General features: G+C 38.2%; 1 protein-coding gene across 3 annotated transcripts in view; it reads right to left on the reverse strand.

Moving 5' to 3' along the window:
* LOC131683594 (protein TANC2) overlaps positions 1-23624 on the reverse strand; it is a 283296-nt gene that overhangs the window by 222678 nt on the left and 36994 nt on the right. Inside the window, exon 1 of one of the 3 annotated variants that reach the window (XM_058965702.1) lies at positions 16772-17049. The exons of the other annotated variants lie outside the window; for them this stretch is intronic. Within the exon in view, the coding sequence (XP_058821685.1) occupies positions 16772-16865 (94 nt within the window). The 5' untranslated portion in view covers positions 16866-17049. Of the gene's footprint in view, positions 1-16771; positions 17050-23624 lie in introns of those variants that run through there. 3 annotated transcript variants of the gene reach the window in all.

Genomic DNA, 23624 nt, shown 5'->3' on the forward strand with positions numbered 1-23624 from the left:
AATCACTTTTTGAAAAATAAGCGGGGCAAAACGCACCTGTGCGGGGGCAAGATGCAACACAACAATGGGGCACAATGCACTATAACAACGGGGTAGAAAGCACCGCAACAACGGGGCATAATGCTCGGCGAACAAGCAAGTAATTTTGTTTTCTAACGAGATTTCACAAAAGTGTGCCATTAAATAGCCTTAGATTATGCAATTGGTAGGTTTTCAGAACGATTTTTTCTGTTTTCGATTAAAAACCAGCAAAATCAGAGAAGAGGGCATTTTGCCCCCGATGGAGCAGACATATTATTTTAGCAAAAAGTGAATTATTTAGTAGATTTTTCATATGCAGTGCGACAGAATAATGAACAACGGTAGAAATAAAACTGGAATGCTCTAATATAATAGTAAAACAGTATTTCTAAGAGCGGAAAATCCTTGTTGCACGAGCAACAATAATTACATGAGAAGAGCACGTTTTTGTTTTTTGTTTATTTCTCGAGCTGCTATTGATGTACGGTTATCAAACTTTGACAGTGTATGTTTACTAAGGCGGACTTCCGACGGGTGTTGCCGTTTTCTAGAAATTTTCAGCGGTTTTCGATATAATCAAGGGGTGCATTTTGCCCCGGGGGTGCGTTTTACCCCATCTTCCCCTACAGACTTATTGTGACCATGAAATACAAAACGTATCATCTTGACTTTGAATTTATTGCAGGAGAAAAATTGGTCGATCTACAACTTCACTTAAAGTAGTATGGCGCTATCTAAAATGAATAAAAAGTTAATTTTTTGATCTTGGTAAAATAAGAACCACTCTAAATGTTGTTTTAACAAAAAGAAGGGGTTTGAAACACAACGAAAATTTTCCCAAAGACATTATTAGACTTTCGCGTTCCGCTCATCAGCATATGACAGTCGTCGTGACCGCCATATACAAGTAAGTCTAAACAAAGCAATGTTCATACGTCTCCCAACCTTTGAACGGAACGGATCGTTATATTTCACAGTGCTGTTCGGTGTGTAAATTTTAGTGAATCAAGGTCATCCTTTGTTCGTTCGTTAGCTGCCATTCTGCTGGTGCCGGCAGTAAATCCAGTACATTGTTTTCGCTGGTGCGGAACAATCGACGTTGTTTGCAGATAAGTTTTGCTTTATTTTTTTTCCTCGTTTGCTTTCTTTCCTTTTCCCTACTTTACTCAAATCAAATAATAAGACACATTCCCGTTTATATAACGCTCTGCCCTCGTGCTTAAATGGCCGAGGGCGAAATACCATCTGATGTAATCATGGAAGTCCCTGATCCCCCTAATACTCGCATTGCTCCCCGTATAAAGCAGTACCCAGAAGGTTCCTCTGGGCCATGGGTGGTATATTTTCGGACCGGAGAGAAACCGGTTAATATATTAAAACTTTCTCGAGATCTGACTGCTAATTACCCGGCTGTAGCTCAGATAACACGTGTTCGGGCAAACAAGATACGTGTTCTAGTGAATGATCTCGGCCAGGCAAACGCGATTGCTTGCTGTGAGCGCTTTACACGGGAATTTAAAGCATACGTGCCTTGTGTGGCCTGTGAAATCGATGGGGTAGTGTCCGAACCGGGCCTGAAATGCGAAGAACTGTTGGAGCACGGGGTTGGCTGCTTTAAGGACCCCTCTCTTGAACAGATTAAGATCTTAGAATGCAAACAATTGTATACCGCAAACACCGAGGGAGGTAAGACTACCTACTCTCTATCAGGCTCGCTTCGGGTGACATTCGCCGGGTCCTCTCTTCCCAACTACATCCTCCTTGACAGGGTTCGCCTACCAGTTCGCCTGTTTGTACCGCGGGTCATGAGCTGCAGCAATTGCAAGCAGTTGGGCCACACAGCCACATATTGTGGAAATAAGAAACGATGCGGCAAATGCGAAGGAGAGCATGAGGATGACTCTTGCGACAAAGAAACTGAAAAGTGTATTTGCTGCGGGGGCCCTTCACATGCTCTTAAATCATGTCCTGCGTACAAGCAGCGCGGGGATAAAATTAAGCGCTCCCTTAAGGAACGCTCAAGGCGTTCTTATGCAGAAATGCTAAAGAATGCTTCGCCATCTGTCCTGTCCGAAAATCCCTATGCTGGTTTGGCTAACGTTGAGCAAGAATCTGACGACCCACGAGAGGGAACATCTTTGGTTAACCCAGGGGAATCCAGGAAGAGGAGAAATCCAGCCTCCCCTACATTGCCTCGTAAGGGTGCCAAGGTGTCGTCCACTCAGAGTGCGCCATCTACAACCAATAGATCCAACGGAAGTGATGTACAAAAGCCGAAGCAATTTGCTCCAGGACTTGGAAATATTAATTCTAACAAGGAGTACCCACCACTTCCAGGGACATCCAAAACCCCAAGTGTCCCCTTTTTTCAAACAGATACTCAGTCCAGTAGCGGACTAATGAAATTTTCTGACATAGTGGACTTAATTTTCACAGCTTTCAATGTTACTGATCCTCTTAAAAGCCTTCTGATACGTTTTCTCCCTATAGTGCAAACATTTTTGAAGCAGTTGACTACTAAATGGCCCCTCCTTGCAGCGATCGTATCCTTCGATGGCTAAGTCATCGAACGAGGTCACCGATTCGATCACTGTTCTACAGTGGAACAGCAGAAGTATCCTCCCGAAAATCGATTCCTTTAAATTTTTACTAAATAGTTTAAAATGTGATGCTTTCGCATTATGTGAAACTTGGTTAACTTCCGATATAAATCTCAACTTCCACGACTTTAATATAATTCGTCTGGATCGAGAAAACCCCTATGGAGGAGTACTTTTGGGGATCAAAAAGTGCTATTCTTTCAACCGAATTAACCTTCCTTCGACACCAGGCATTGAAATTGTCGCTTGTCAAGTTTTAATCAAAGGTAAAGACCTTTGCATTGCTTCCATCTACATTCCTCCTAGAGCCTCGGTAGGGCACCGAACGCTTTGTAATATCACGGAATCCTTACCGGCACCGCGGCTAGTTCTGGGAGACTTTAACTCGCACGGTACGGTATGGGGCTGTCTTCATGATGATAATAGATCAACATTAATCCAAGATCTTTGCGATAATTTCAACATGACCATCTTAAACACGGGAGAAATGACGCGGATTCCTACACCACCAGCACGCGCAAGCGCGTTGGATTTATCGCTTTGCTCGACATCGCTACAGTTAGATTGTATGTGGAAGGTGATCCCTGATCCCCACGGTAGCGATCATTTGCCTATCGTGATTTCAATTGCTAACGGTTCAAGACCATCGGAAACAATCAATGTATCGTATGACCTCACACGGAACATTGATTGGAAGAGTTACGCGACCGCGATATCCGTTAAAATCGAATCCACTCAAGAACTTCCTCCGGAGGAAGAGTACAGGTTTTTGGCTGGCTTGATTCTCGACAGTGCGAATCAAGCTCAGACTAAACCAGTACCCAGCGCGAATACCCATGGACGGTCTCCCACCCTGTGGTGGGATAAAGAGTGCTCAGAGCTGTACGCGGAAAAGTCCACTGCATATAAGGCCTTCCGGGAAGACGGGTTACCCGCTAGCTATCAACAGTACGCGTCGTTAGAAAGGCGAATGAAGAGTCTAATGAAAGCCAAAAAACGCAGTTATTGGCGCCGGTTCGTCGACGGGTTAACGAGAGAAACAGCGATGAGCACTCTTTGGGGTACGGCTCGACGTATGCGTAATCATAATAGTACCAACGAGAATGTGGAATATTCAAACCGTTGGATATTCGCTTTCGCCAAGAAGATCTGTCCGGACTCTGTCCCGGTACAGAAAACGTACCGCGCCGCGTCTTCTCACGATACCGCGAACGAAACACCGTTTTCGATGGTGGAGTTCTCACTTGCTCTCTTATCGTGCAACAATAACGCCCCAGGGTTAGACAGAATCAAATTCAACTTGCTGAAGAATCTGCCTGACACTGCAAAAAGGCGCCTGTTGAATTTATTTAACAAGTTTCTTGAGGGTAACATTGTCCCTTATGAATGGAGGCAAGTGAAGGTCATCGCCATCCAAAAACCAGGAAAACCAGCCTCCGACCACAACTCGTATCGGCCGATTGCAATGCTGTCCTGTGTTCGGAAGTTATTCGAGAAAATGATCTTGTTTCGCCTCGACAATTGGGTTGAAGCAAATGGCTTACTGTCAGATACACAATTTGGCTTCCGCAAAGGCAAAGGGACGAACGATTGCCTTGCGTTGCTTTCTACAGAAATCCAAATGGCCTATGCTAACAAAGAGCAGATGGCATCAGTCTTCTTGGATATTAAGGGGGCTTTTGACTCAGTTTCTATCAACATTCTGTCAGAGAAGCTGCACCAGCATGGTCTTTCACCAATTTTAAATAACTTTTTGCTAAACCTGTTGTCTGAAAAGCACATGCATTTTTCGCATGGCGATTTAACAACATCGCGATTTAGCTACATGGGTCTTCCCCAGGGCTCATGTCTAAGTCCCCTGCTCTACAATTTTTACGTGAATGACATTGACGATTGTCTTGCCAATTCATGCACGCTAAGGCAACTTGCAGACGACGGGGTGGTCTCTGTTACAGGGCCCAAAGCTGCCGACTTGCAAGGACCATTACAAAATACCTTGGACAATTTGTCTGCTTGGGCTCTTCAGCTGGGTATTGAGTTCTCCACGGAGAAAACTGAGTTGGTTGTTTTTTCTAGGAAGCGTGAGCCGGCGCAACTCCAGCTTCTATTAATGGGTGCAACGATCAACCAGGTTTTCACATTTAAATATCTCGGGGTCTGGTTCGACTCTAAAGGTACCTGGGGATGTCACATTAGGTATCTGAAACAGAAATGCCAACAAAGGATCAATTTTCTCCGAACAATAACTGGAACATGGTGGGGTGCTCACCCAGGAGACCTGATCAGGTTGTACCAAACAACGATATTGTCGGTGATGGAGTACGGGTGTTTCTGTTACCGCTCCGCTGCGAACATACACTTCATCAAACTGGAGAGAATCCAGTATCGTTGCTTGCGCATTGCCTTGGGTTGCATGCACTCGACCCATACGATGAGTCTCGAAGTGCTGGCGGGCGTTCTTCCGCTAAAAAATCGATTTTGGGAACTCTCATATCGATTGCTCATCCGATGCGACATTCTGAACCCGTTGGTAATTCAAAATTTCGAGAGGCTCGTCGAGCTTAATTCTCAAACCCGTTTTATGTCCTTGTACTTCGACTACATGGCACAGAGCATCAATCCTTCTTCGTACTATCCCAACCGTGTCCGTTTCCTAGATACTTCTGATTCTACTGTATTCTTCGACACATCCATGAAGGAAGAGATTCGTGGAATCCCGGACCATATACGCCCGCAGGTGATCCCCAATATATTTTATAATAAATTCCGAGAAGTCGACTGCGACAAAATGTTTTACACTGACGGATCAAATCTCGATGGGTCCACTGGCTTCGGTATCTTCAACAATACTATCACCGCTTCATTCAAGCTCAATGATCCCGCTTCAGTTTACGTCGCAGAGTTAGCTGCAATTCAGTACACCCTTGGGATCATCGACACTCTGCCCACAGATCACTACTTCATCGTTTCGGACAGCCTCAGCTCTATCGAGGCTCTTCGTGCGGTGAAGCCAAAAAAGCAACTCCCGTATTTTCTGGGTATGATACAGGAGTCCTTGTGTACGTTATCTGAAAAATCTTATCAGATTACCTTTGTTTGGGTCCCCTCTCATTGTTCTATCCCGGGCAATGAAAAGGCCGACTCATTAGCAAAGGCGGGCGCATTAAATGGTGACATATACGAAAGACCAATCTGCTTCAACGAATTTTTTAGTATTTGTCGTCAGAGGACGCTCAACAGTTGGCAACCCTCGTGGAGCAACGGGGAACTTGGACGATGGCTACATTCTATTATCCCAAAGGTATCAACGAAGCCTTGGTTCAGGGGGATGGATGTGGGTCGGGATTTTATTCGCGTAATGTCCCGACTTATGTCCAATCACTACACCATGGATGCGCATTTGCGACGTATTGGGCTTGCGGAGAGTAGTCTGTGCGCTTGTGACGAGGGCTATCACGACATCGAACACATTGTCTGGGTATGCGCCGGGTATTGTGACGCCAGGTCTCAGTTAAAGGAATCCCTTCGGGCCCGAGGTAGACCACCCAATGTACCAGTCCGAGATATGCTGGCAACTCGTGATTTCCCCTATATGTCCCTTATTTATACCTTCATAAAAACGATAAATATCCCAATTTAGCCCCTCTCTTTTATTTCTCGTTTTTAGAGTTTCCTCCTGCCTTGTGGAACCGATCAGCTCCAGAGTGCCACTATGTAACCGCCATCGCCCTTACCACTACGCCTGCATAGAAGGAAACTGAAGCGAGAGCGACTCGAGGTCCGATGACTTTTGAAAGATTCCCCGCGGGTCCGAAGAATACCATCCGCCAATCCGGTACTCGACGACTTACTATACTGAGGCGCAAATTTGATACGCTGATCCCCCTCCCCCCCCCCCCCCGCCGTTCGAGCGAAAGTTGCAAGTTTTGCTCTTCTTTCCCTGTCTCTCCCCTGTCCTTGATACAACTGCTGCTACACTGATGCGGAAATAAGCCACACTCTGAATATCTTGACCAAGCATAAGTTTTAGTTAAAAAATTCAAATTAGTATTCTGTATTCCTAGTTTTAAGATAGCTATAATTTTTACTCTTTATTGAAACTCTTGTCCTCCATCTTGTAAATAGAATTGAATCCCTAGTTTTAAGATTTCTGTGAAATTTCTCATAAATATTTGTTCCCCCTTTTGTGTACTAAACTATATTGTTAGTTTTAAGATAACCGTAAAATATTTCGTAAAATACTATTACTCCCCCTCTTGTATATCAAAGTGAATCCCTTGTTTTAAATTTTTTCATAAAAAAATCTTTTGGCCCTCTTTTGTATATTGAATCTTATTTCTAGTCTTAAGATAGCTGTAAACTTTCTTTTCCTTTGTAAAAAAATATTTCAACATTGTAACCTCCTAGTTTTAAGATATCCAAAATGTAGAAACAAAAGCATTTGGCACCGCCAAGCTAACGCATTTGTGCCTATCAAATAAACGAAATGAATAAAAAAAAAAAGCAATGTTCGCATAAAATAACTGTAAACGGTTGTCGTCCCGTTAGAAGAGAATTCATGCTAAAATTTGCATTCTGGACCACAGTGATTGTCGCAAATTATAAAACAATCGACTCATTCTAGTGTACACCCGAAAGGCACACTTCCTAAAACACTTTAAATCATTTGTTTCGGATGAATAGTACCAATAAATCACAGATTTCATACATCAATTTTTCTTATTTAAATAACTGAAATATGTTTTTGAATCACAAAATTCACTACAGAATGATTATCGTATATATAAAAAATTAAAAAAGACTGACTTAGGCAACGTCAAAGAAACAAAACATCCTTAAAAATACAATCTCATGAACTTTCAAATCTATAAACCTAACCATTGTGTATGTAATATAAATATCTAATATATCCAATATCCAATAGTTCTTATGCTTGTTGACTCGAAAGTTTTGTTTCGATACTCTTAGCGGCAATCTACACGATAGTGCTGTTACTTCCACTTTCACGTCCTATCCACGGACAAAGAATCAAAGAAAAATTGCACAAAAAGTATAATTAGGGCCATCATCAATTATGTTCGCGAACCTATTCCAGTCTTATCGACTATTCCGCTTAAAACGTATATTCATGAGACCCCGTTGAACAAGCAGTACATAAAGCAGCACGAGACTCACTGGCGTTGGACTGGGTGTTTGTTGTAGCACACAGAGTCTGCATGGTTGTGCTCCTTCGCGAGCGACCAGCAGCGACCAAGGTCTGTTCGTGACCTTTAATCGTATTAATCGGGGTTCGGGGCAAAAATTAACAGTATTAATAATGTAATGCAAAAGGTCAGTGTTGAAAGATGCAAGAAATGTGTATAGCGTTGCAAACTGAAACTCGGACGCTCATCGGCCATCGGACGCTCATTCCAGATGCATGCGAATAGAAGCAGGCAAAAAAGTCATTGGAATCCACCCACTAACAAACAAATTCAATTAATTGTCATAACTGTATGTGCTGCAACGTAACAGAATTACTTATAGCGCATAAAATTGATTAATGTTATAGTGAATAATCGGCGTGTAAAAGTACTTGAAGTTGCCAAACTAGTTTTCGACAAGATCACATCGACTCAATGGCTTTGTTAAAAAGGAGATGGATCAATGGCAGTCGCTGCGCCCCTTCGTCTAAATGCAACCCATTTATTCAATATGAAAGAAAAGCGGATTCGAACCAGCATTTTCAAAGTTTTTTCTAGAATCATAATTTTTAATATTGTTAAGATTTGTTGGAGAAGTACTAGAGTAGAAAATAATATGAAAAAATTCATGGTGTTATTTCGCGGCACAGAAATTGTCCGTACAATAAGCTCATTTATAAAGATGTGTCGAGAAACGATTGTTGTTATAATATTTCATCCAGGCTTTGTGTTGTTACCTCCAATATTTAACTTTTCACATACTTAAATCTTTAAAAAGATTTTTAATCAAATCTTGTACGAACTGCTAAAGCTATGCATAAAAATCGCACACCATTTTGTTATTCGAAATATACGAAATATATTATCGAAATAATATACTATATAATAATAATAAACTGAATAATGGTAACTATTTTTTAACTGTTGCTTCATTTCACACGTGTCATTTGACGTTTCTTTTGCATTGGCTTCATTCGCGATTTTGTGTTTTAGAAAGGTAACCTTATAAATATAAATATTTCCAGAAATTGTGAGTTTGCCACAAAATTTCTACTTGATTTAAACAAGAAAATAATCGAAAAGCGAAAAAAATGCAAATATTCTTATCCCCTTAATCCCAATATTATTAATTGGCCGCCATCATCCGTTCAATACTCACTATTTTTCACGAAAAATTCCGCCATTTTATAAGAAACCTTTTTTCTCCTTTGAATTTAAAAATTATATCAAAAACTCATCGTAGCACAGTGCACAGTGGGAAAAAAAAGTATCGAAAACGCGACTTTACTCAATAGCTTGATAGAAGGCTAAGTGTTGTAATCAAAGATGAATACTTCTTATGTAAAAATGTCTGGGGAGTCGATTGCAGGTATTTAAAATGACCGTAAAGTACGCTATCATGTCCGTTTTGCCCCAATACTCCTTTTCGTTTCAGTTTATTTTCAAAACTGAATATATAACTCGAAAGAAAGTTGAAAACGGCTGACAAAAATTGATATTTCTTATGTGAAAAAGTCCAGAAAATTGATTGAAGACATTTGGAATCATCTCACGAAACGTATACACCCATTTTACCCCAATTCACCGCAAAACTAAAGTTTGAAGTTAATCCTGGCTTTATATTTCGGTAAAAGGCTATATGCGGCTGATCAAAAGTGATGATTCTTATGTATAAAAATCCAGGTTATCGTTTGAATATGGTTAGACTGGTCGCCCGAAACGTATGTTCCCATTTTACCCCAATTCTTCCCATAACTCAAGTATAAAGTCAAACCAGGCTCTACATTTCAGAAAGAGGCTGAATGCGGTTGATCAAAAGTGGTATTTCTTATGCAAAAAATTCTGGGAAATCGATTGAAGATAGTTAGAATGGCCGCACGAAACATGTGTACTCGTTTAACCCCAAATCTTCCTATATCTCAAGTGAAAAGTTCAGCCTGACTGTGCTTCTCGAAAAGAGGCTGAAGGTGACTGATGAAAAGAAGTAAGTCTTATATAGAAAAATCCGAGGAATCTGTTGAAGATAGTTGGAATGGCCGCACGAAACGTTTGTATCCGTTTTACCCCAATTATTTACATAATACAAGCGTGGTGATACACCTTACTCAATATTTCAGAAAGAAGCAGAAAGCGGTTGATCAAAACTAATTTTTTTATACCAAATAATCCAGGAAATCGATTGAAGGTAGTTCGAATGACCGGTCAAAACACGTGTATCCGTTTTACCCCAACTTCTTCCCATAGCTCAAGTTTGAGGTTAAACCTGGCTGTACTTCTCGGAAAGAGGCTGAATGCGGCTGATGAAAAGTAGTAATTCTTATGTAGAAAAATCCGGAGAATCAGTTGAAGATAGTTGGAATGACCGCACGAAACATTTGTATCTGTTTTACCCCAATTATTCACATAATGTATGTGTGAAGTAATGTCTTACTCGTTATTTCCGAACCAGGCTGAAACCGGCCGACTAAAAGTAACTTTTTTATGTTAAATAGTCCAGGAAATTGATTGAAGATAGTTCGAATGACTGGACAAAATATGTCCGTTATGTATCCGTTTTACCCCAAATTTCTCCCATAGCTCACATGTCAAGTTAAACCTGGCTGTACCTCTCGGGAAGAGGCTGAATGCGGCTGACGAAAAGTAGTTATTGTTAGGTACAAAATTTCGGGGAATCGATTGGAGATAGCTCGTATGACCGCACGAAACGTGTATACCCGTTTTGCCCCAATTCTTCACGTAATGTATGTTTGAAGTTATACCTTACTCATCCTTTCAAAAACAAGCTCAACGCGAATTTTCAGTACATAGAATTAATATTTTTCATCAGTTGCAGTCAGCCTATTTCGGAGAAGTACAGCCAGGTTTAATTTCATATTTGAGTTATCAGAGGAACTTAGGGTAAAACGGGTACACATGTTTCGTGCGGGTATTCTAGCTACCTTCATAAATTCCCTGAAGTATTTAACATAAAAAATTACTTTTTATCAGCCGCTTTCAGCCTCTTTCTGAAATGTTGGGTAAGTATAATTTCACACAAGTGTAAGGGACAGAATTGGGGTAAAACGGGTCAACACGTTTCGTGCGGTCATTCCAAGTATTTTCAATCGATTCTCTGAACTGATTTACACAAGAGAAACTACTTTGGTAAGCCGCTTACAGCCTCTTGCTGAAATAATGAGTAAGGTATAACTTCACACATACATTATGTGAAGAATTGGGGTAAAACGGGTATAGACGTTTCGTATGGTCATTCTAACTATTTTCATTCGATTTCCCGGAAGCTTTTACATAGGAATTGCTACGTTTTATCAGCCGCATTCAGCTTTATTCGGAGAAGCAGAGCTAGGTTTAACCTCACACTTGAGCTATGGGAAGAATTGGGGTAAAACGGATATACACGTTTCGTGCGGTTATTCTAACTATCTCGAATCTATTGCCCGGAATTTTGTACATAAGAATTACTATTTTTCATCAGCCGAATTCAGCCTCTTTCCGAGAAGTACAGCCAGGTTTAAGCTCACACTTGAGCTATGGGAAGAAGTTGGGGTAAAACGGATACACGTGTTTTGTCCGGTCATTCGTACTACCTTCAATCGATTTCCTGGATTATTTGGCATAAAAAAATTAGTTTTGATCAACCGCTTTCTGCTTCTTTCTGAAATATTGAGTAAGGTGAATCACCACGCTTGTATTATGTAAATAATTGGGGTAAAACGGATACAAACGTTTCGTGCGGCCATTCCAACTATCTTCAACCGATTCCCCGGATTTTTCTATATAAAGATTACTACTTTTCATCAGCCACCTTCAGCCTCTTTTCGAGAAGCACAGTCAGGTTTAATTTTCCATTTGATATATGGGAAGATTTGGGGTAAAACGAGTACACATGTTTCGTGCGGCCATTCTAACTATCTTCAATCGATTTCCCAGAATTTTTTTTCATAAGAAATACTACTTTTGATCAACCGCATTCAGCCTCTTTCTGAAATGTAGAGCCTGGTTTGACTTTATACTTGAGTTATGGGAAGAATTGGGGTAAAACGGGTACATACGTTTCGGGCTACCAGTCTAACCATATTCAAACGATAACCAGGATTTTTATACATAAGAATCATCACTTTTGATCAGCCGCATATAGCCTTTTACCGAAATATAAAGCCAGGATTAACTTCAAACTTTAGTTTTGCGGTGAATTGGGGTAAAATGGATGTATACGTTTCGTGAGATGATTCTAAATGTTTTCAACCGATTTTCTGGACTTTTTTACATAAGAAATATCAATTTTTGTCAGTCGTTTCTAACTTTCTTCCGAGTTATATATTCAGTTTTGAAACTAAACTCACGCGAAAAGGAGAATTGGGGCAAAACGGGCATGATAGCGTACCGTGCGGTCATTGTAAATACTAGTAACAAATTTTTAAGCCCTTTTTACATAAGAAAACCTTACCTGATAAACGACATCCAGCCTTTTCAAAAAATGTCGCGTTTTGGGTCCATTTTTTCCCACTGTGCAGTGGTCGCAATGGTACCAAAACGTGCTTTTAATTCCTGGTGCTCTAGGAGTTGATTTTAGAGATTTGGTTTGTTAGAAACACTTTTTCAGAATGGAAGGCCCCTTCTTTTGATGTATACTGAATTGTGATTAATTCACCTAAAAGTGAGATAGAAAATTTATTTCCACAAACTTTTGAGATAGAGTCATGATGTTAATGACAAAGTTATAGAAAATTCTACTGCGAGAAAACTTGCTGAACATGCAAACTCTCCAAAATGTAAGGCTGTTGAGATAAAGCTCGTTGTTTGTGGGAGACACCCAAAAAACCAATTTTTCATTATAACTTTTTTGAGATTTTTTCAATTCTTCAAATGTTCTACAAAGTTGTTGGAAATTAGAAATTACAGATATTCGTCAAAGACGTCAACATTTTTTTATTTCAAAACTTAAGAGTTATCAAATAAAGTTGATTAAAAATACCGCCATTTTGAACGTCAATTACTAAGAGATGTGAAAATATGTGGAAGACATTTCGATTCCATGAGAAAGATAATGAAAAGTACTCTAAGAAAAAATACTAGTCCCACCGGGCATCAACCGGCCTGTATATAAAAAATACGTTTTTGCAATGTTTGTTTAGTATATATTCCATATAATTTTTTTCGTCATTTTATTCTATGTGTCAAATGTTCCACGAAATAAATGAAAATACTTTAAAAAAAACAACGCTAAAATATGTCGTAAATACTGAATTTTAGTTTTCTCAAACTAACGAGTTATTCAATAATTAAAATGTTTTCGAATGTTAATCTCTAAAAGATGTGGAAAAGATTTTGACTAATTTGGAAACGACTACAATATGGATGGAACTTTCTCGAACCGATTACACCGATAACGATCAGAGTTGCAATTTCCTCATTTGCACAATAAGAATAACCAAGTTTCTGTTTTGAGAATTGCTTTTAGTCCGTCAAAATGTATGTACAACCATGCGTTGAAACCATTCAAATTGAATAGAATTACAAATTTAATTTTATCTGACAAACGTCACTGTGTTATATAAAGTTGGTCTGGCAATTCTGATCGTTTCACAAAAACTCTTTGTTTACATTTTGCACACGGATATCCTGTGTGAAATTAGTGCTACCGTTCAAGCTGTAATTTGTGTGTTTGAACTTGGAATTCTCGGGACAATTAGAATGGCTGCACATGTAGCAGGTAAATAAAAGTTTTATGGTATATAAGCTATGTTCTTCGGCTTTTTGATATCAAATCGGTGAACAAAACTAGTTTCACTTAAATCCTGTTACTCATTCCGTCGATTATAGAACCTATGAATCACCGGGATCTATTTATGCTTTGGAAAAACCTAGAAGAGAGCCATTCGGAGAAATCTGCCGTTCTGCTAAAACATTTAATGAAATGGTATAATATTGTTGACACTAGTGAAATCGAAGGTTATGAGAAAGTTGAGAAACTTATGTATATATTGTGTAAAAATTTTAATTCATTGTGGAAACAATGCCATTACATCGAATAGCGGATATTGAGGTATAAATCTAATTATCTTGATAAACCATTTCCGATGCCATCGTCATTGTTGAACCAACTGTCGCAGTCATCCAGCAAGAGAGGTAGAAAACTGGTACTTTTTTTTCCAAAGTACAGATAGTGTCAAACGACGGAAAACCGCAGACTTGAGAGCTAGTCACAGTTCAGTCGAACTGTATTTTGCGAATTCTATGAAACTTCGGGAAGAGGGTAAGAGGGACCAGGCTTCTGTGGTTCAGTTGGCTACCCAAACAACACCGCATAGAGCAACAAAAATGATAAAGTCATTGAAGTCTGCATTTGTTGTACCTTATTCCCCTGATGAAGCATTGGCGTTGCTTCTTGATAATGACAATACAAGGGCACAGTACCATAGAATGAGGTTGGGTGCTAAAAAACGAAATGCGGATGTCTACCCGTCATATATGCGAGTTCTAGAAGCAAAAAAGAAATGTTACCCCGATAAATCTGCCATAACTATTAATGAAACGGAAATGGAAATTACTCTTCAGGCCCTCCTAGATCACACATCTGAAAGAATTATTCTTTCAATAGCTGATACTCTAAAAAACTTTTCGGATGTGGAGCTGGAGAACGTGATATTATTTGTGAAGTATGGTTGCGATGGCTGTAGTGATCTCAATGAATTTAATCAAATGTTCAACGATGATGATGATGGCACCAAGACTGATTCAAATATATTTGTAACGTCTATCGTACCGATCAGTGCTACAACTAACGGCAAAACTTCATTTCAAAATCCTCGACCCTCTTCCGTTCGTTATTGCCGACCGTTGCACATACAATACAGGAAAGTAACAACTGAATTAATTTTATTCGAAAAGGAGAACATTGATAGACAGTTAATTGTACTTCGCCCATCAAGGATTAAATATGAGAACCGCACAATTATTATCCATTATGATTTAAAAATGACGATGGTAGATGTAAAAGTGATAAACACGTTAACATCCACAAGCTCTGCTCAAAGGTGTTATATATGTGGAGCGACGCCTAAGATTATGAACAACATCGACGAGATAATCGAGCGCAACACTCGCGATGACACATTTCAATATGGCCTATCGACACTCCACGCATACATAAGATTTTTCTAATATTTTATTCACCTTTCGTATCGCCTCGATATTCAGAAGTGGCAGGCCAGGACAATAATCGAAAAAGAGAATGTCGCCAAGAAAAAGAAGTATCTCCAAAAAAGGTTTAAGAATGACCTTGGGTTGCGAGTAGATGAACCCCGGACAGGAGGGAATGGAAACTCGAACTGTGGTAATACATCACGTTGTTTCTTCAAAAACTGGCGGCTATCGGCTGAAATCTGTGGTATTGAGCCAGAGCTGTTGTATCGCTGTATGACGATATTGGAAGCGTTAAGTTCAAGTAACTAACATTCTTATTGTATTTGTTCAACTCAAATGAAATTTTACATATTCCAGATATCGAAGTAAGAAGCGATAGATTTGAGTCGTATGGAATCGAAACAGCACGAATGCTTGTTCAGCAATACCCATGGTTCCGGATGCCAGCAACTGTCCACAAGATTTTGATCCACGGAGCCAAAATTATAGAATCGTTACTTGTGCCGATCGGACAACTATCGGAAGAAGCGCAGGAGTCCAAAAATAAGGACGTTAAACGGTTTCGATTGATACATACCCGTAAATATCGTCGTGAAGCAAAAAATACAGATCTACTCCACAGACTGCTCGAATCATCTGATCCAGTAATATCGAGTATTCGCCATCAAGAGCCGAAACATAAAAAACAATTTTCGGATGATACAAAACGACTATTAGTGATTGATGATGACACTGGCAGTGAAGACGAAAATAGTAGTGAAGAAGATAGTTAAAGATGAAAACAGTACATAGCTATTTCAAAAGAATCATTTTTTTATTTCTTACTATAGAATAAAACAAACAACTACTTGCCCAACATTTAATAAATTAAAATAAAAATCACATTGAAAACTTATTTTGAAAATATATTTTATTTTGTTACAACATACAAAACAAACATTGCCAAAACGTATTTTTATATACAGGCCGTTGCATGCCCGTCGTGACTAGTACTTTTTCTTGTAGTATTTTTCAGTATCTTTCTTACGGAGTCAAAAGGACAAACTTTTCAGTTTTGAATATTGTGGAGCACTCATTTTTTTCAATTCGATTTTTTTAATCAACGGAGTTATGACCTTCGCTTCACATCGCATTTTTTTTCATCGCGTGCAAACGCTTGCAAACGTTAGTTTTGGAATTCTTTACGGATTGAACAGAGGGTTTCGTGAAATTTGTTTCAACAATGGTGGCGATTTTCCCTATAAAAACGGGTTTTGAGGGTTTTTTAGTTTGTTTTTAACATTAGAATTAGTAATAATGGTCAAATCAAAACTCCTTTCTTCAATAACTAGCTTACCGCGAAATTACTTTTCGGAAAAGTCAATATCAAAATAATCGCATTGAAAGCAGGCTTCTTTACTGCTCTCGATCTAAGCTCGTTTTCTCTCTACCAGAAACGACGATGCAAGTCTAGTCTATAATACGGAAAACACCTTTCGGTAAAAATATCCAATAATATTCAACGAATTGCTAAACACATTTAACGACGTTTATCGCTTATGAAGGTTTTTAAAATACGAAAACATGCGGTAAACTTAAAAGTGGGGCCTTATCATTTTGAAAGTAAACACAAATTAACAACATTGTGACTAAAGTAAATCGTGCACCTATTTATAAAACCCTCAATCTATGCACTCACTTATCAACCAAATGGCACGTATTATTGAAACCCTTTCCGGCTGATTACGCGGACTGACAATCTGCCACATTCCAATGAGCGCGTGAACATGTGATTAATTTTCAAAATTGCTACCTTCGGCACCCTAAAATCATTATATTTACCAAAACGATTGCTGCCACTGTTGTTGTTTCCATTAGTGTACGCACGTCTACCTATTCGAATGGTACTGTTTTTTCCATTATTTTTACTGAACATTTCAGTATCACATACGGCACTGTTTTATTTCTCGATCTTGCTTCTATTAATAGCAATCAAACATTCCACATTCATTTTTCACACGATTTTAAAATATCTCAATGATGTATATTATAATTTATTTCACGATGATTTCCTTGATAACGTTTTCCTCTTTCAATCACTTTATGGGACAAGAACAAAATGCACCTTGCTTCCTAAAGCGGTCAACCGCGAGTTTTGTACTGCGACAACACCAATCATTGTAAATTGCACAAAGCAACACCGTTTTCATATTCTTGCGATAACGATTCGTGTCTGATTCGCGACTTTGCTGTTCATGCTTTTTGTAACGTGTGCGATTTTTTTTGCTTTATTTGACCACGCATAAAATAGTCGATAGAAATAAATGCGAAGTATCGGTGCGTTTCATACTTACTCACTTTATTGCTACTGTGATTGACATGAACATCATGTATTGGGGAGAGTAAATATAGATGAATCACGCGAATAGATCATAGGTGAACTACTAATAATATTATGTCACATTCTTACAATTTTACGATATTTTTCTTGTTAGCTCTTTCGGTTACCTAACCTCACACGTATTTGCGATAGCATCAAACATTTGTTGATGCTGTTGATGTTTTTTTGCTATAGTGGGATTAAGTGAACCAGGAGATAAGTGATGAATATTTTTCATTTTGGATTTTATATTACAGCATATATATCAAATAACGCGCCATATTCTCACAGTCACGTCACCTAGTGACAAGTGACTAGAACAAAATTTACTCTAGTCACTAGGTGACGTGACTGTGAGAATAGGGCCCAACATTTTACGCAGACCAACAAAAGAAAAAAAGAATTAAGGATATTTTTGCCTTTCTCAATAGAAAGTATATGCAATCAGGGCCGAGTCTGATATACCATGCGATTCAGTCAGTCGAGATCAGAAAATGTCTGTATGTGTATGTATATATTTTCTAAACTCATTCATTTTTCTCAGAGATGGCTGAACCAAATTGCTCAAACTTAGTTTCAAATGAACGGTATAACGCTTCCATAAGCTGCTGTTGAATTTCGATCGGATTTCTTGTTCCAGAGTTACGGGTTGAAGAGAGCGGTCACACAGCAAATCCCTATATAAACTTGTAACACCATTATGGCCAAATGGTGTAATACATATTTTAAAGAATCCAACATTACTTGGATTTGCGGGCCTATATCACTAATGATCATTCAAAGCAGATTAGACCACGTTGGTCGCAATACTCCCATGGACACAATACTCCCAAGGACAATACAAGGTTACAATACTCCCATGGACTGCCATTGAATTTCATTCATATCTCACATTTAGTTCCGAAGTTACAAGTTAGTTACTGCGGCCGCATGGGAATTTCTCAAATAAAGCGGTATAATCGTAATATTACAAAGGTTATTGTTATTAATCTATTGGGCAACTTACTTTTACGTCTGGATAACTGATGGCCAATCAAAGATTTCTTGTATATATTGTCCACTATCGACAATTCCGGAATTCTCGGATTCTGAGCGTTATCCAGAATTAAATTAAAGATTCTTCGGTGATGATTGAACAGATTTTCATATATCAAGTCTCAAATGGAAGGTATAATATGCGGTTGGGTGTTTCATCCTCAATGAACATCTTCACCCCCCCCCCCTTCCCACACTTCCCCACTGCACTCTCCGCAAAATAGATCTTTGTAACACACGTCCATTTGTACACCTTGTTTCTTCAAAATGATGTGCTTTGTGTGTTTCAGCCCGAATAATTCAGAATCGTATTCGATTTTGTTCTGTTTGCTTTCTTTCATTTCTGAACAGCCAGTTCATAAAAGTAGCATATTAGTATATTAAAATCTCAAATCTTTTCCTAATACACTTGTGATAACAATATTTGTTACTTATATGAACTTGCCAGGTTAAGATTCGTCCAGACCTGAAAAAACAGGTCCGTCCAGATTCCGAAAACTGTATATAAAATATCGAAAATCCAACACAATATTCGAGTTCAGTATTAATTTTTACGTACGAAAAAACTCACTTGACATTTTCTATATTGATTAAATGTACTGTAGGGGAGACTGAGGAGACTTGATCCCATCATTGTAACTCAAAGGCGGATCAGAATACATTAATCGAATATACTAGAAAGTTGCGCAGCTTTATCTAAGCATAAGTTTCTTTAACACAAAATAAATAAATTGGACATGTGTTACCGAATCAAAGAAAAACATCTCAGAAGAACTGAAGAAGATTTATTTTCTAAATTTTCAAACTTTTATACAATTGATAAAGTCACCCACTACATACTATACTTTTGCATACAGAATTACAGGAGAATGTCAATTATATGAATACGTTATGATTTTTTTGTTCAACTATACTTGTACTAAAGTTTGCTGAAATAGATGCTATGGGTTCACTTGATCCCTTCAAATTCGTGGAGATTTGATCCCCTTCGCCATGCTTCATACACACCACTGAAAATAACCAAATTCACACCAGAACAATTGAAGTCATTGTTGTCATAAAAAAATGTCAAAAATGAACGCTTCATCGTACAGAAACTTAACTGTAATTGTTTACTACAGTATAAGTAGCAACCATGCATCCCACATTTGACGTTCCTCAACCATAATGACGACAGCTTTCAAATAATTGCACAAAGATTTGGGGAATTCGTAAAAAAATCTTGTGAGAGATGCGTAATATGTAGTAACAAAAATAGTAATATGTAATCACAACAATTTAATCAATACCACAATACATTTATAACATTGAATGGGGTTAGGTACCTATTTTTGTCCTATTAGGAAGGGTACCACATAATTTCATTACTAATTTTATTATTTCAGCTTCTTTGCTTTGTTATTAGGAGCCATTTTTTATTTCGATTAAAAGAGGTTTTAGCCTTAAGGTCATTCGCCTCTTATTAAGAACCAATATAAAAACAAAACAAATTGTCTTGAGAATGGTGAAAATCTTCTGTTTGAGCGCAGCAAAAACTCTAATCGAGTAGCCCATTTATCGCAACACCATTTGAGCCAATGCGTTGAGCAAATATGGCAGACGCTGCTCTAACCAAAGGCGTCAGATGGGTAGAATGATAATAGAAAAAGGGTAAAAATAGAATTATTACCCTATATGCTTTTTTAAAAACGTTTTCAAAAAATAATCAAGTGTCCCCAAATTAGGGATCGAGTCTCCACTAATAAAAGAATTTTCCAGTTTTTTCTTGTTTTCCAAAAATGCTCATAGCTCATGTTCAGTATAATATTTCCATGTAATTTTTTTATGTTTATCAGTCAACCCTAGAAACAATATAAAACTACAAAAAATACATAGTTTTTGTATCATTCCACGGAGTAGGATTGAAAAATAAAAAAGGGGATCAAGTCTCCTCAGTCTCCCCTACTGAGGACGAAAGACAATACTTTTTCGCAGAACAATACGCGAAAACATAAACGACGCCATGACTAATACAGCTGAACCATGGTAACAGCCGAAATGACAGTCGTGAAAGATGTTCTCAACCGTGTATCTAATCGGCTATCCACCCGAGGCTCGGAGGGCCAAGTGTCATATACCATCCGATTCAATTCAGCGAAACTGCAAAATGTGTGTATGTGTGTGTGTCAAATAATGCCGCTCAATTTTCTCAGAGATGACTGAACCGGTTTGCACAAACTTATGTCCAAATGAACGGTTCTAAGCTGCTATTCATAGACCGCTACCTATTGACCACTCGTAAGCGGCGCGTAGTGTTTGATACGCCGGACCGTTGACTCGCTGCAGCGACAGTAAAACTCGATTATCTCGGAGTATTTTGGTAAAAAGTTCAATCGCGGCGATCACGATATCTCAGGAACTAATTAATCGATCAATCTGAAATTTTCACTAGTGATTCCTTATTATATCAGCTATTTTGAGTACAAAAATAATTTAACATAATTTCTTTTTTTCCGATCGTAAAACTCAATGCGCATGAAAAATAAGTTGGGCAATAATGGGTTAAGTAAATAAGCAGCACGACTTGAAAACAAGTCGATTTTATTATTAATCATGGCAGCCCTGTTTGAATAGCTGCTACACTGAGAAACAAAAATATGCATAGTTAGCATACTTTCTATTCCCGTCTCTTTTGTTCTGCTGAAATTTTTATGCATTTTCATGCATATACTTCTAGTAAGCATTCAATGAGTGGATAGACCGAATATGTCCAATGCATAAAATTTACAACAGAAGAAACGAGAGGCAGATAGAAAAGTATGCTATCGATGCATAAATAAAATTCTGCGAGTATTGTCGGACGCGAGCGGTGGGTGGCGAGCGTGATTTACACATGTAGGGGAATTATGGTTAAGACCGACACCTTTAGCTTAACACTTTCTCTGGGTTACCACAAAACCACTAAAATTATAATTTCTACGCAGAATTCTTCTTCGAAAAATTCTTAACAAGGCTTAATTTAGTTAGCGCTTCAAATAATTATTTTCATTGAAAATTATTGATTGCAAAACTTGGAAAACAAAGTGTCTTCTGCTAGGCACTGCGGGTAAAACCTACACCCCATAGGGGTAAGATCGACACCCTCTTTAATTTATTTTCTCTTCACTTTATTAAAATGTTTATCTTTATTAAAAATGTGATATATGCCTGAATAATAAAGTATGAATATGTGTGATGCAAATATGTGCTTGTTGTAGCTTCGTCATGTAGTGAGGGAAAGAGAGTTCGAAAGCGTGGCGTTATAAACAAGAGTATTTTATGCTATAGGATTACTTCATGGTATGGATATTTCCAAGTAATACTTACGTGTTACTATGTTCTTAATTGCCGCAAGGTTCTACTGTATCGATTTTGTTGGCTATTTTCGGCAAATTTGAGACTAAGAGAAACGAAAGCAATGAAATTGAAAGACGGATAGGTATTCTAGAGCGAATCAGTTATAAACTTAGAACGGAAAACTAGAACTAGGCAGGCTCATATGGGCATGATCGAAAGGAAATGTGAAGAATTTTTTGCCTTCTGCAGAGTAGGAGTTGGGCGTTTCACCCAAGTCTACCGCATGGTCTATGGTAGAACATAACTCATCATCATGCTTTTCCGCCGACGGTTCACATTTCCTTTCGATCATGCCCATATGAGCCTGCCTAGTTCTAGTTTTCCGTTCTAAGTTTATAACTGATTCGCTCTAGAATACCTATCCGTCTTTCAATTTCATTGCTTTCGTTTCTCTTAGTCTCAAATTTGCCGAAAATAGCCAACAAAATCGATAAAGTAATACTTACGCACCTCATTGTAACCTTCAGTGTCATTTTATTTCGTAAGAGAAGATTTGCAAGTGTTCTACAGTCTGCTAATAGGATTCATTCATTCAGTGACACACCCTTTTTAGTAAAAGTACCTGTTTCAGACTTTGATTTTTCGGGACTCTGATCATCTCGGGGTATACAAAAGATCATTGTCTCACTGTGATAAAGTTCATCTATGACAAACCAAGAGAACACTAGAAATTCGGTTTGATGAGCTTTTTGCTGAAATAGCAAAAGCTTCGATGGAATCTGATAAACAAAAATTCCAATTTTTGATTTTTAAAGAGACTTACGAGAAATAAACACATTAAAAGTATTCCTGTATATTTCGACTATTACTAAAGTTTGCTAATAGTGTAAGTGAAGTGCCACAAAGATCCCCCCAGCCTTTTGTTATGAATCGCAAATAAACACAATCATTTTAACAGTGTGTCGGTTTTACCCCAACCAAAGGGTGTCGGTTTTACCCTAACAGCGAACATTTTTTTAAAAAATCGATAAAAAATATTGAATACCTCAAACTTGTCTTTAATTCACCCAGTTGACCATAGGAAAGGCCGATAATAATTATAATAGGTGCTAGGAAAAGTGGTTATTTTTGCTCGGTTAACACCATAGAATCTACCAACAAAATCTAACATCCAGACGAGTATGAAAGCTGCTGTCGCATGTTTTGTTTGTTTTTATAGCATTCGAAGTACTAACGTACATCCAATTTGTCTTCAAATGCTCTACACAATCGTACTAATAATAAAGTGTCATTATGAAATGAGTTAAAATTTGACTTCCAAGGAAAGTTGTGGGGTGTCGGTTTTACCCATAATTCCCCTATAACGTTTTGAAATAGTTATTTTAGCTCCGAGACTAGTTTTGATTAGAATAAAAATAAACTAGAGAAATATTTTATTACACAGCGCATTGCTTACATTTACCATTTACAGGGCAATTGACTAGTTTTGATGCGCAATTTTCTTAATCTAAGCATCTAAACTATTTATTTTTGTCTGGTTTATTTTTAGAGCTTCTGAATAATACTGCAATGCAATATGAACTATACTTTTCGAATAATTCCATATCGAGCTAAATAGTTATGGGGATAAGGCACATTATAATTACTAGATCTAGTAAAGTTCAATCAATTTGAATGCTATTAGTAAAATGACGAGCCGCAGGGATATTATGAATTACTGAACGAATTTTCGCAGTTGTGTTCGGATCACAAATGGCTCTGTTCTCCACTGGCTCTTAAAACATTGTTCGAGGACCGTATTCTGTACAACAAAACCGTCAGAGAATCCTTCTTTGCGGAAGAGATCAAGTATTTTTCCAAAAAAGATTTTTCTAACCCGAACAAAGAGGCCATAAGTAAAAACTCTATAATGGAAACACAATTACAATTTTTTTTCATATTTTTTTATTGACAGCTAAAGTCTGA

The sequence above is a fragment of the Topomyia yanbarensis genome, chromosome 2 (genome assembly GCF_030247195.1).
Source record: "Topomyia yanbarensis strain Yona2022 chromosome 2, ASM3024719v1, whole genome shotgun sequence".
In the NCBI taxonomy this organism is placed as follows: Eukaryota; Metazoa; Arthropoda; class Insecta; order Diptera; family Culicidae; genus Topomyia; species Topomyia yanbarensis.